This window comes from Scyliorhinus canicula, chromosome 1 (genome assembly GCF_902713615.1).
Source record: "Scyliorhinus canicula chromosome 1, sScyCan1.1, whole genome shotgun sequence".
Taxonomy (NCBI): Eukaryota; Metazoa; Chordata; class Chondrichthyes; order Carcharhiniformes; family Scyliorhinidae; genus Scyliorhinus; species Scyliorhinus canicula.
In genome coordinates, this window is record NC_052146.1 from 280,465,235 (window position 1) to 280,479,898 (window position 14,664).

General features: G+C 49.4%; 1 protein-coding gene across 2 annotated transcripts in view; it reads right to left on the reverse strand.

Moving 5' to 3' along the window:
* LOC119974773 (WD repeat-containing protein 64-like) overlaps positions 1-14,664 on the reverse strand; it is a 208,166-nt gene that overhangs the window by 127,575 nt on the left and 65,927 nt on the right. For both annotated transcript variants that reach the window (XM_038813996.1, XM_038814007.1), the window contains one exon: positions 13,169-13,309. In XM_038813996.1, the coding sequence (XP_038669924.1) occupies positions 13,169-13,309 (141 nt within the window). The remainder of the gene's footprint in view (positions 1-13,168; positions 13,310-14,664) is intronic.

Consider the following 14,664-nt stretch of genomic DNA (forward strand, 5'->3'; position numbering starts at 1 on the left):
GTTGTTGAAAAATTTGAATAAAAATTGTTTAAAACAAAATAAAGGTAATGTCCCTCGAACCATCAGTGTGTGCCAAACATGAGATGTGCCAGCACAATTAGCTCTCTGACTAAGATAGTCTCATTAAATATATTTTTTTTTCATAAATTTAGTGCACCCAATTCATTTTTCCAATTAAGCGTGGCCAATCCATCTACCCTGCACATTTGGGTTGTGGGGGCTGAGGCACGATCAATTGGACAAAGACGATAGTTGAATCCAACAGAGGCTTTATTGCTGTAAGATGTGTGGCCTCTCACAGCAGCTGGCAAAATGGCTGCTAGCTGGATGACACGCATATTTATACAGCAGGCAGAGACTACCGGCGAACCTGTAGTACAGGTCCTACCGTACATCATCTAATACCAACGATATAGGTAAAAAAACGGGATGAGGTCCTACAATCAGAATTTAGGGAGTTAGGAGATAAGTTAAAAAGTAGGACCTCAAAGATAGTAATCTCAGGATTGCTACCAGTGGCACGAGACAGTCAGAGTAGAAATTCAAGAATAGTCAGAATGGTAACTCTCAGAATCTTGAGAGATGGTGCAGGAGGGAGGGGTTCAGATTTTTGGGACATTGGAACCGGTTCTGGGGGTGGTGGGACCATTACAAATCGGAATGTCTACACCTGGGCAGGACTGGAACCAATGTCCTCGGGGGTGCTTTTGCTAACACTGTTGGGGAGGTTTTAAACTAATGTGGCAGGGGGATGGGAACCAGATTAGGAAGTTAGAGGTCAGTAAAGCGGCAGCAACTAAAGCCAGAAAGGTACTAAATAATAAACTCAATGTGACTAGGGGGAAGAGTATACAGGGAAGAGATGATGAATGCAAAGGGACAGGTGGTCTGAGGTGCATTTGTTTTAATGTGAGAAGTGTAGCAGGTAAGGCAGATGAATTTAGGGCTTGGATTAGTACCTGGAAATATGATGTTATTGGTATTACTGAGACTTGGTTGAGGGAAGAGCAAGACTGGCAACAAAATATCCCAGGGTATAGATGCTTCGGGAGGGATAGAGAGGGAGGTAAAAGGAGTGGAGGAGTTGCATTACTAGTCAGAGATGATATCACAGCTGTGATTAAGGAGGGCATGATGGAGGATTCGAGCACTGAGGCAATATGGATAGAGCTAAGAAATAGGAAGGGTGAAGTAACATTGTTGGGACTTTACTACAGGCCTCCCAAAAGCGAGTGTGAAGTAGAGGTACAAATACGTAGACAGATTATAGAACAATGTAGGAGCAATAGGGTGGTTGTGATGGGAGATTTTAACTTCCCCTACATTGAATGGGACTCATGTAGTGTTGGAGGTGTACATGGAGCAGAATTTGTAAGGAGCATCCTGGAGAGTTTTTTTAGAGCAGTATGTAAACAGTCCAACTCAGGAAGGGGCCATACTGGACCAGGTATTGGGGAATAATCCCGGCCAGGTGGTTGAAGTTTCAGTCGGTGATTACTTTGGGAATAGCGATCACAATTCCATAAGTTTTAGAATACTCATGGACAAAGACGAGAGTGGTCCTAAAGGAAGAGTGCTAAATTGGGGAACGGCCAAGAGCTAGGGAATGTGGATTGGGAGCAGCTGTTTAAGGGTAAGTCCATATTTGAAATGTGGGTGTCTTTTAAGGAAAAGTTGATTAGAGTGCAGGACAGACAAGTCCCTGTGAAAATGAGGGATAGAAATGGCAAGATTAGGAAACCATGGATGACGGGTGGAATTCTGAGACTAGCTAAGATGAAAAAGGAAGTATACATAAGATCGAGGCGACTCAAAACTGATGAAGCTTTGGAGGAATATCGGGAAAGTAGGACAAATCTCAAATGCGCAATAAAGAGGGCAAAAAGGGGTCATGAAATATCTTTGGCTAACAGGGTTAAGGAAAATCCCAAAGCCTTTTATTCGTATACAAGGAGCAAGAGGGTAACTAGAGAAAGGATTGGCCTACTCAAAGACAAAAGAGGGAATTTATGCGTGGAGTCAGAGGAAATGGGTGAGATTCTTAATGAGTACTTTGCATCGGTATTCACCAAGGAGAGGGACATGATGGATGTTGAGGCTAGGGATGGATGTTTAAATACTCTAGGTCTTGTCGGCATAAGGAAGGGGGAGGTTTTGGATATTCTAAAAGGCATTAAGGTGGACAAGTCCCCATGACCGGATGGGATCTATCCCAGGTTACTGAGGGAAACAAGGGACGAAATAGCTGGGGCCTTAACAGATATCTTTGCAGCATCCTTAAGCAGGGGTGAGGTCCCGGAGGACTGGAGAATTGCTAATGTTGTCCCTTTGTTTAAGAAGGGTAGCAGGGATGATCCAGGGAGTTATAGACCTGTGAGCTTGACGTCAGTGGTAGGCAAACTGTTGGAGAAGATACTGAGGGATAGGATCTATTCACATTTGGAAGAAAATAGACTTCTCAGTGATAGGCAGCATGGTTTTGTGCAGGGAAAGTCATGTCTTACAAACCTAATAGAATTCTTTGAGGAAGTGACAAAGTTAATTGATGAGGGAAGGGCTGTAGATGTCATATACATGGACTTCAGTAAGGCGTTTGATAAAGTTTCCCTTGGCAGTTTGATGGAAAAAGTGAAGTCGTATGGGGTTCAGGGTGTACTAGCTAGATGGATAAAGAACTGGCTGGGCAACAGGAGACAGAGAGTAGTGGTGGAAGGGAGTGTCTCAAAATGGAGAAAGGTGACAAGTGGTGTTCAAAAGGGATCCGTGCTCGGACCACTGTTGTTTTTATGATATACATAAATGATCTGGACGAAGGTATAGGTGGTCTGATGAGCAAATTTGCAGATGATACTAAGATTGGTGGAGTTGCAGATAGTGAGGAGGACTGAGGAGAACACAGCAGAATATAAATAGATTGGAGTTGGGCAGAGAAATGGCAGATGGAGTTCAATCCAGGCAAATGCGAGGTGATGCATTTTGGAAGATCTAATTCAAGTGCGGACTATATGGTCAATGGAAGAGTCCTGGGGAAAATTGATGTACAGAGAGATCTGGGAGTTCAGGTCCATTGTACCCTGAAGGGGGCAACGCAGGTCGATAGAGTGGACAAAAAGGCATACAGCATGCTTGCCTTCATCAGACGGGGTATTGAGTACAAGAGTCGGCAGGTCATGTTACAGTTGTATAAGACTTTGGTCAGGCCACATTTGGAATACTGCATGCAGTTCTGGTCACCACATTACCAGAAGGATGTGGATGCTTTAGAGAGGGTGCAGAGGAGGTTCACCAGGATGTTGCCTGGTATGGAGGGTGCTAGCTATGAAGAAAGGTTGAGTAGATTAGGATAGTTTTCGTTGGAAAGACGGAGGTTGAGGGGGGACCTGATTGAGGTCTACAAAATTATGAGAGGTATGGACAGGGTAGATAGCAACAAGCTTTTTCCAAGAGTGGGGGTGTCAATTACAAGGGGTCACGATTTCAAGGTGAGAGGGGGAAAGTTTAAGGGAGATGTGCGTGGAAAGTTTTTTTACGCAGAGGGTGGTGGGTGCCTGGAAAGCTTTTCCAGCGGAGGTGGAAGAGGCGGGCATGATAGCATAATTTAAGATGCATTTGGACAGATATATGAACGCGCAGGGAACAGAGGGAAGTAGATCCTTGGAAAATAGGCAACAGGTTTAGATAAAGGATCTGGATCAACGCAGGCTGGGAGGGCCGAAGGGCCTGTTCCTGTGTTGTAATTATCTTTGTACTCTTTGTTCTTTGTAATGCAGGTGCAACAGTGGTTTACCACATTCACCCCCTCTTAAAACTGAGTCTGGCGGGGGTGGTGGAGAACATATATACAACAATGAGTTAATATTTACAGTATTTGATCAAAACAAATGTCTTTTGAAGTATAGTGCCAGTTAGAGATTTAACCGGTCCGGTGCCTTGATGTTCCGCTGAGAGCGACGAAGTGGTGTCGGCAATATCGGTGCTGGCCTGATGTTCGGTGACTCTGGGAGCGTGCCGAAATCCTCTTCATCCTCTGGCCTGGGCAGGGGAAGGACGGATGGTCCTGGTGGGGTTAATGCTGGGAGCGCCGGGGGAGGGGAGGGTGGCGCTGGGCCGGAGAGGTTGGTGTGTGTGGAACCTGCTGGTGCCAGGTCCCTGAGGGAGACAGTATCTTGGCGGCCGTCGGGGAACGCCTTGGCGTGGAGCAATTGCACCCTTTCCACCAACGGGTCCGCCTTGTGGAGTCGGATGTGCCTACGGAGCAGGACTGGTCCTGGAGCTGCGAGCCAAGTCGGGAGCGACACACCGGATGTGGACTTCCTGGGGAAGGCTAACAGACGTTCATGGGGTGTGCTGTTCGTAGCGGTGCACAGCAGTGACCGAATGGAGTGGAGTGCATCAGGGAGGACCTCCTGCCAGCGAGAGGCTGGGAGGTTCCTGGACCATAGGGCCAGTTGGACGGCCCTCCATACCGTTCCATTCTCCCTCTCTACCTGCCCGTTTCCCCGGTGGTGAAAGCTGGTCGTTCTGCTGGAGGCGATACCCCTGCTGAGCAGGAACTGACGCAGCTCATCACTCATGAACGAGAATCACCTGTCACTGTAGATATAGGCGGGGAAACCGAACAGAGCGAAGATATTGTTTAGGGCTTTGATGACGGTGGCAGACGTCATATCGGGGCATGGGATGGCGAAGGGAAACCTGGAGTACTCATCGCCCACACCGAGAATATACGTGTTTCGGTCGGTGGAGGGGAGGGGCCCTTTGAAATCAACGCTGAGGCGTTCAAAGGGGCGGGAGGCCTTCACCAGGCGTGCACGGTCCGGCCGGTAAAAGTGCAGTTTGCACTCCACACAGACCTGGCAGTCCCTGGTGATTGTCCGGCCTTCCTCGACGGAGTAGGGCAAATTTTGTGCCTTAATGAAGTGGTACGTGTGACGCCCGGGTGACAAAGGCTGTCGTGCAGAACCCGGAGTCGGTCTCCTTGTGCACTGGCACATGCACTTCGGGATAGGGTATCTGGGGGCTCATTGAGTTTGCCGGGGTGATACAAAATCTCATAATTATAGGTGGAGAGCTCGATCCTCCACCGCAAGATTTTATCGTTTTTGATCTTGCCCCGCTGTGTGTTATTGAACATGAAGGCTACCGGCTGTTGGTCAGTGAGGAGAGTGAATCACCTGCCGGCCAGGTAATGCCTCCAATGCCGCACCGCTTCAACGATGGCTTGGGCCTCTTTTTCGATGGATGAGTGCCGAATTTCTGAGGCATGAAGGGTGCGGGAAAAGAATGCCATGGGTCTGCCTGCCTGATTGAGGGTGGCGGCTAGGGCGATATCCGATGCGTCGCTCTCTACTTGAAAGGGTAGTGTCTCGTCTACTGCGTGCATCCCGGCCTTAGTTATATCGGTTCTGATACGGGCGAAGGCCTGTTGCGCCTTGGCCGTCAGGGGAAAGTGGGTGGACTCAATGAGTGGGCAGGCCTTGTCTGCATAGTTTGGGATCCACTGGGCGTAGTACGAGAAGAACCCCAAGCAGCGTCTGAGGGCTTTGGGGAGGTGAGGGAGGGGTAGCTCCATGAGGGGGCGCACGCGGTCGGGATCGGGCCCCAGAACTCCGTTCTGGACCACATAGCCGAGTATGGCTAAGCGGGTCGTGCTAAACACGCACTTCTCCTTGTTGTAGGTGAGGTTGAGGAGAGTGGCCGTGCGGAGAAATTTGGCGAGGTTGGCATCGTGGTCCTGCTGGTCATGGCCGCAGATGGTGACGTTGTCTAGGTACGGGAAGGTGGCCCGCAAACCGTAACGGTCGACCATTCGGTCCATCTCCCTTTGGAAGACCGAGACCCCGTTAGTGATGCCGAAGGGAACCCTGAGGACGTGATAGAGACGACCGTCCACCTCAAAAGCGGTGTATGGACGGTCCGATTTACGAATGGGGAGCTGGTGGTAGGCGGATTTGAGGTCTACCGTTGAGAAGACCCGGTACTGTGCAATCTGATTGACCATATCAGATATGCGTGGGAGGGGGTACGCGTCGAGCTGCCTGTACCGATTGATGGTCTGGCTGTAGTCCATGACCATTCTGTGTTTCTCCCCAGTTTTAACCACTTGGGCTCTCCAGGGGCTGTTGCTGGCCTCGATGATGCCTTCCGGAAGCAGCCGCTGGACCTCGGACCTGATGAAGGTCCTGTCCCGGGTGCTGTACTGCCTGCTCCTGCTGGTGACGGGTTTGCAATCTGGGGTTAGATTGGCGAAGAGGGAAGGCGGATCGACCTTTAGGGTCGCGAGGCCGCACACAGCGAGGGGTAGTAGGGGCCCACCGAATTTGAGGGTTAGGCTCTGGAGATTGCACTGGAAGTCCAGGCCTAGGAGCAGGCCAGCGCAGAGGTTAGGGAGGACGTAGAGGCGGAAGCCGCTGAAGTCTACGCCCTGGACCGTGAGTGTGACAGTACAGTACCCCCGGATTGCGACGGAATGGGATCCGGAGGCCAGGGAAATTCTTTGATAGGCGGGATGTACGCGAGGGAGCAGCGCCTTACCGTATCCGGGTGTATGAAGCTTTCGGTGCTCCCTGAGTCCAGCACGCATGTCACGTGGCTGTTGATTTTCACACTGGTCGACGCGGTGGCCAGGTTGTGCGGACGAGACTGGTCGATCGTTACTGAGGCGAGTCGTGGTCGGTCGTCGCTGACGTCGGATGATGGGGAGTCTGGGGGGCCCAGGTCCTGGAATGCTGCCGGTGTCCATGTCCCTTGGGCGAGACAAGATGGCGGCGCCTGAAGATCCTGCAGGGGACAAAATGGCGGCTCCCATGGGTCGCACGTGGACTGGGGGAGAGAAGATGGCAGCGCCCACTGGCCGCGCGTGGCTCCGGAAGGTGAAGACGGCGACGCCCCCTGGCTGCGTGTGGCCCCGGGAGGTGAAGATGGCAGTGCCCACTGGCCGCGCTTGGTCCGGGGAGATGCAGATGGCAGCGCCAATTGTGTGTAGACTAGAGGGGTGGGGGCGATAGTGGCGACTGCGTGGGCCTGGCACACCGCGGCGAAGTGCCCCTTTTTGCTGCAAGCCTTGCAAAGGGCAGCGCGGGCCGGCAGCGTTGGCGAGGGTGCTTCTGCTGGCCGCAGAAGTAACATCGGGGACGCCCGGGGATGCGCGGGCTGTCGTGTGGCGCAGGCATACTGGCTGGGTAAGGCCCCCGCTGGGGCGGGTGTCTGTGGGGTCGACGAGGGGTAGGAGGGGTGGGCCACGCAGCTGGCGGGGTAGGCCTGAATGTTACATGAGGCAACTGTCATGGAGAGCTCTAGCTTCTTTGTCTAAGCTAGGTCGAGCGTGGCCCCTTCAGCAGTCTCTGGCCTATGATGTCCGACCCAATCCCCGTTACGAATGCATCGCGCATAAGATTGTTCGGTGGCCGTAACGGCCTGACAGTCACAGTCCCGGACGAGTGGGATTAGGGCCCACCAGAAGTCTTCTATGGACTCACCAGGGAGTTGAGAGCAAGTGGCGAGTACGTGCCTGCCGAAGAGCGTATTCGTTTTCTGTGCGTAGTTTTCTTTGAGGAGTGCCATGGCGTCGGCGTAATTCGGGGCATCCTGGATCAGCGGAAACACGTTGGAGCTCAACATTGAGTACAGGATCTGTATCTTCTGAGCCTCCGGAACAGGGGTGGTCGCTGAGTTGATGTAGGCCTCGAAGCAAGCTAGCCAGTGATTAAAGTCCTTTTTGGCGTCGCTTGATTGCGGATCCAACTGCAGGCGATGTGGTTTGATTTGGAGGTCCATCTTTTAGAAAATCTTATAGCAATAAATTGAGGCACGATCAATTGGACAAAGACGATAGTTGAATCCAACAGAGGCTTTATTGCTATAAGATGTGTGGCCTCCCACAGCAGCTGGCGAAATGGCTGCTGGAGGACACGCATATTTATACAGCAGGCAGAGGCTACCGGCGAACCTGTAGTACAGGTCCTACCGTACATCACCTAATACAGGTGCAACTGTGGTTTACCACAGGGGCGAAACCCTAGCAAACACGGGGAGAATGTGCAAACTCCACACAGTGACAGTGACCCAGAACCAGGATCGAACCTGGGAACTCAGCTCGTGAGGCAGCAATGCTAACCACTGTGCCACCGTGCTGCCCTGTCTCATTAAATATTGACGATGCACATACTACTAAATTGCGACCAAAATGATATGAAATATTATAACTGAAATTTAATTTTGAAGAACACTCGAGCCACATTTGTGTTATTATTCTTTATTGTTGTATTTTAGGGATTCTGTTCTTACTTACAGTAGAAATAAAGGATGAAAGGTTACTTGCAGCTAGGGTTAGGCATTCGTGAGTCATTGTTTGCTCACAGTCCAGAGTGACAGTGAGGGAAAATCTCCCAAGTTCCTCTGATGATGTCACCACGTAATCATGTGACACACTACACACAGATGCATTGGTTTACAATTCATAACATCCCTCCCTCTTTACTTCAGTGTTACGACAAATAACATGAACTTTAGCTCTTACTGGGCGGTACGCTGACCCATTGGTTAGTACTGCTGCCTCACGGCACAAAGGGCCCGGGTTCAATCCTGGCCCCGAGTCACTGTCCGTGTGGAGTTTGCACATTCTCCCCATCTCTGCGTGGGTCTCACCCCTTCAACCCAAAGATGTGCAGAGTAGGTTAATTGGCCACGCTAAATTGGGCAGCATGGTAGCACATGTGGCTAGCACTGTGGCTTCATAGAATTTACAGTGCAGAAGGAGGCCATTCGGCCCATCGCATCTGCACCGGCTCTTGGAAAGAGCATCCCACCCAATGTCCACACCTCCACCCTATCCCCATAACCCAGTAACCCCACCCAACACTAAGGGCAGTTTTGGATGCTAAGGGCAATTTAGCATGGCCAATACACATAACCTGCAGATCTTTGGACTGTGGGAGGAAACCGGAGCACCCGGAGGAAACCCACGCACACACGGGATGTGCAGACTCCGCACAGACAGTGACCCAAGCCGGAATCGAACCTGGGACCCTGGAGCTGTGAAGCAATTGTGCTATCCACAATGCTACCGTGCTGTCCACTTCACAGCACCAGGGTCGCAGGTTCGATTCCCTGCTGGGTCACTGTCTGTGCGAAGTCTGCATGTTCTCCCTGTGTCTGCGTGGGTTTCCTCCGGGTGCTCCGGTTTCCTCCCACAGTCCAAAGACGTGCAGGTTAGGTGGATTGGCCATGCTAAATTGCTCTTCGTGTCCAAAAAGTTTAGGAGGGGTTATTGGGTTATGGGGATAGGGTAGAAGTGAGGACTTAAGTGGGCCGGTGCAGACTCAATGGGCCAAATGGCCTCCTTCTGCACTGTATGTTCTGTGTTCTGTGTTCTAAATTGCCTCTTAATTGGAAAAAAAGAATTGGGTACTCCAAATTAATCTTTAAAAATTTTTTAAAATCTTTAACTCTTACTCCGAACAATAATTATTTTACCAAGTATCATTATACACAGTTAAATATACATATATATACATCACTACAAGAGTCTTTTGGGTGGACATGGATTCCGCCTTGGCAGAATCCGTTGTTGAGGAGTCTTTGTTTTCACACTCTTGATAGTCTGTTCCACAATGGCTCAGGCACATTATCTGATAAAGTTGGTTCTTCTTCAGCTTCTCCATATGCCGTTGGTTCAACTGGTGTAGAATCTGAATTCAGCTCAGTCATGATTATCGGTTCAGGAATGTTCCAACATTGAGTGTCCAATGTTGGTCTTTCAGACACCCACTCTGCAAATTCTCGCTTTGACGCGAGGATTCGATCGGTATGTCTCCTCCAAACTCTCTCATCACCGGTTTGCACCGTATAAGAGTGTTGTGGCAGGTACCCACTTCTCAGTTCATGAGTAGTTTCTTGCTAAAACTCTTTCTCCGTGATCAAAATGTCTTGGTTTTGATGCTTGTTAACAACAAGTAACTTGGTATTGTTGCAAGGGCAGTGTTTCTGTAGGATATGAGAAATTTATTTACTTGAACAGTCCATTATCCTTTGATGCTTTAATGGTAATCTTCATTGACTGCACCAATATCTCCACCAATCCATTGGTGGAAAGATGATGTGGTTCCGAAGCCAGGCTGACAGAGGGGAAAAGACATATAGGCCAAAAACAGAAACAACCAAATAAGGCCCTGATTGGGATTGATATTGGCTGTCTGCCAACCCACTCAAGTCAGCACAGAAACTAATTATTGCCAATAATGATCACCCAATTACAATATTTATCACATTAACACAAAAGGACAGAAAGACCATGCTATATATATGTAACTAATTTCAAGACAGTAAAGATCAACTTTGCAACAGGAAGAACGATAAACAAAGAGGCCATCTGAATCTATAATTGGCTAATAGCTGGTCAGACAAGAGTGCTTCAACAGACAATGGATATTGATTAAATCACCCTGGTTGAACAGGAGTATCCTGTTTATTTCTGTTAATCAGTTTAAGTCTTGATGAGACGATGGAACTCAGGCAATCTTTATGTGTGAATCATGTCTCAGCACTTGCAAGAACCTGTATAAAAGGGATATCGGAACACATAATCAGCGACAAACTGGAAACCTGGGAGCAACCATTGCAGAAGAGGCACTCTGAGCTGTTGGCTGAGAGAAGAAGACATCCACATTGAGTGATCCCCACCTGACCAGCTCCTTCACTAGTGTGGGTAATATCTAGATCTCAGTGGTGAGTCTGGACTCTGTACTGCATTCTCAGAAATTGCGATTAAGCTAGCCCTTCTAAATAGAGTAGAGTTGTATCAAATTCAGGTATCTTTATTGTGTCTGTCTAAGCCGATCGAGCAGGGTCTTGATCAACAATAATAAGGAGCAGTATTTAATATGCTGCATGGCATTATTTCTAAGGCAGTCCATGAATTTCTTTGATGTGAACTGTGTCCTGTTATCGCTAACTAACTTCTGGTTTGTCAAACCATGCAAATACTCTGTCCTTTCATTCAATTGTCTTTTCATTAGTTATTGCTTCATCATCGTTATTTCAGGTCACTTGGAATGTGCATCCACCAGGGCGGGGAACATATAACCTTCAGTTGGTCCCGAGAAATCAATACATACACTCTGGCACGGCTGTTTTAGCCAATCCCAAGAGTGAAGTGGTTGAAGAGATGGAGCATTTCATATCCTAGCACACGACTGACATTAACCTACTCCTTCAATCTGTGAGTCTAGTACCAGGCACCAGAAATAACTCCTTGCAAGCTCTTTCATCAGTACGATTGCTGGATGTCCTTCGTGGAGCTGATCCAGTGTACAACTCCGCAAGCATGGAGGAATGAAAACCCTGAGCCCCCTTTCTCTGACGAACAGTCATCCAGACTCGAAACATCAGCTATATTCTCTGTTCTATCTCCACAGTTGCTATCACAGTTGCTGAGATTTTCCAGCATTTTCTGTTTTCGTCCCCCATAGAACTATTCCATTTTGTATGGTTAATTCAGGTTCAGTACGGCTTGAATCCCGGAGTCCTCCTTTGTTCATCCAGTGGTCTACTTTTCAAAATCATGCCCATGACCTTCCCCACCACTGGATCTGACCTTGTGTGCCTTTGCACTTGAGACGGCACAGTGATTAGAACTGACGACCACTGATCACAATACCAGGGACCTGGGTTCGATTTTGGCTTTGGGTGACTGGCTGTGTAGAGTTTCTAAGTTCTCCCCGTGTCTGCATGGGTTTCCTCCGGGTGATCCAGTTTCCTCCTACAGTCCAAAGAGATGCAGGTTTGGTAGATTGGCCATGCTTAATTGGCCCTTAGAGTCCAGTGATATGCAGGTTAGGTGGGTTGGCCATGATCAATGGGATAAGGTGGGGCAGTGGGCCTAGTTGATGCTCTTTTGGAGGGTCAGAATAGACCCTCCCAAAATGCATGAGCGCACACTTCTCTGTGTAAAATTCCATCTGCCACTTAATCGCCCACTCCACTAATCCTCTATATCATTTTGGAGAATTTAGCTATCCTCGACACTGTCCACCAGTTGTCCAATCTTACGACATCTGCAATCCCAATCAGGCTCCCCACATTCACGTCCAAATCGTTAATATATAACACAAACAGTAAGGGTCCCAACACCGAGTTATGTGGAACACCAGTTGTAGCAACTTTCCATTTGCAAAGGCAGCCATTGACCATCACCTTTAATTTCCTGTTACTACATCAACATTTTACCCATTTTTCCACATTGCCCTGTAACCCATGCACTTTCACTTTTTTGACAAATCTGCCACAGGAACTTTGTCAAGTGCCTTGCTATAATGCATGTGTGCCACATCCAATGCACATCTTCATCAACCCTTCAACATTGTCCTAACATGAACTTTCACGCATTGAACCTCTTTCCTGCACTGGATCATACTTTTTAAGATCTAAATCCTACTATTTCTTTCACAATTAAATTACCAGCAGCAAAAAAATTCAAAAACTCGAACAATTGCTTTTGAACCCATGCAAGCCGTCTGAAATTCTTTGACAATAGGGCTCAGGTCTGCATTCTGAGCAGTGGCACCTGTTTTTGCAAAGAGATCTTTCTGGTTTGCATTCCAGTATCAGGCTCTTTAATGGGCAGCGTAGCATGATAGTCTTCAAATGCTGCTGCCAAACCAACAAAAACAACTGCCATCTCAACACAGGAGGCTGCCGGCGAGTGGGGCGGGCATACTGGAGACTGACTGATTCTTTGTCTGTACCCAGAAAAGCCCTACTTCCAGCGCCGCACTTCCGGCCCTGAGATCTGACTGTGCTGGCCGGGACCCTCACACTGAGTTGAACATGTTTACTAAAATAAATCCCCCTCCCCACCCCCTACCTCCCTCCCATCCCCCTCCCTCCCTCCCATCCCCCTCCCTCCCTAAAAAAAAAAAATGTTTACTAAAAGAAAGACAAGCTGCCACAGAGGACGCTGCGTTTTTACGCCCCCTTCTCCCAAGATGGATGCACGACGGAAAAATCCCAAGTTTTCCGAGTTCTCTCACCAGATCATGAAACAGGCTTGGTTCTGTCCCCCTTGCCGTCATCCTGAAAGAGCTGACATGTCTGAATGCTAACATCACTGAATACCCCATATTTCTACTCAGCCAATTTACAGTTTTGTGCAGATATGTTTGTGACTCACTGGCAGTCTCCAAGCTTGCGGATGTCATCCAGGACGAGAGAGTGAATGCTGTCTGGAGAACAGCATGCAAAGCAGTTCAAATGGGGAATGTACTTCACCCTCAATACCCAGCCGTCATGCAGTTTTCGACGCAAAATAGGGCTGAAAAAGAAAAATGATAACAGAAGATGATGTGACCATCAATTCACTCGAGACAGGAGTAGAAGTAAACCGTGGCTTTAATCAACTTAGAACAGTGCCTGCCTGCGACTGCTCCAATACTGAGAACCGCCGACAGGTCGACTGCTCTTTGTACCTCCCTTCAAGGGGAGGAGTCATGGGTGGAGCCCATACATGCCCCAACATGTTCCCCTATGGATAATGCCATACAATGGCCCATAGGATGAGCCCACAAGGGCAACAGCACAGATACAAATACAATGGTGGATTATTGGCATAATACATTCGCCACATTCACCCCCTGTTAAAAAAATGAAATCCGGCGGGGCTGACGGGCTCATAAGGTTAGCCGGTCCGGCGCACGGATTGTGCGCTGTGATCGCCGAAGCTGTGGCGTTGTTGCTGGCCCGGGTGTCTAACTCTTCCATGCTGGCAACAGTAGTGAGAGCGCCGGTGCGAGTACAGACGTGGACTCTGGGAGCATCTCTTCTGGAACTTCATTCCTGTGGATCGGTGAAGGGGGATGGCGGGCGGGAGTGAGTGCGGGAGCCATATAGGGGCGGGGGCGCTGGTCATGGTAGGTTGGGCGAGTTATGGTGGAGGGGCGGTGGTGGTGGAACCCGCGGGCGCCAGGCCCCGGAGGGAGACCGTATCCTGTCGGCCATCGGGGTATTCGATATAAGCGTACTGGGGGTTGGAGTGTAGGAGCTGGACCGTCTCTACCAGAGGATCGGAATTATGGCTCCTGACATGCTTTCTGAGTAGGACTGGCCCCGGTGTCTTCAGCCAGGCCGGAAGCGAGGCCCCTGAGGTGGATCTGCTAGGGAAAATAAATAGGCGGTCATGAGGGGTCTCGTTTGTGGCAGTGCAAAGTAGGGACCTAATAGAGTGGACCGCATCGGGGAGGAACCTCCTGCCGGTGGGAAACTGGGAGATTCCTGGACCGCAGAGTCAGTAGGACGGTCTTCCAGATCGTCCCATTCTCCCTCTCCAGCTGCCCATTTCCCCATGGGTTATAACTGGTAGTCCTGCTCGAGGTGATGCCCTTGCTGAGCAGGTACTGACGCAGTTCGGCGCTTATGAACGACGGGCCCCGGTCACTTTGGACATAATTGGGGAAACCAAACAGGGTGAAGACACTATGTAGGGCTTTAATGACGGTGGACGTGGTCATGTCGGGGCAGGGGATTGCAAAGGGGAAGCAGGAGAACTCATCAATAACATTGAGGAAATATGTATTGCGGGTATTGGAGGGGAGGGGCCATTTGAAATCGATACTGAGGTGCTCAAAGGGCCGGGATGCCTTTACCAGGTGGGCCTTATCTGGTCGATTGAAG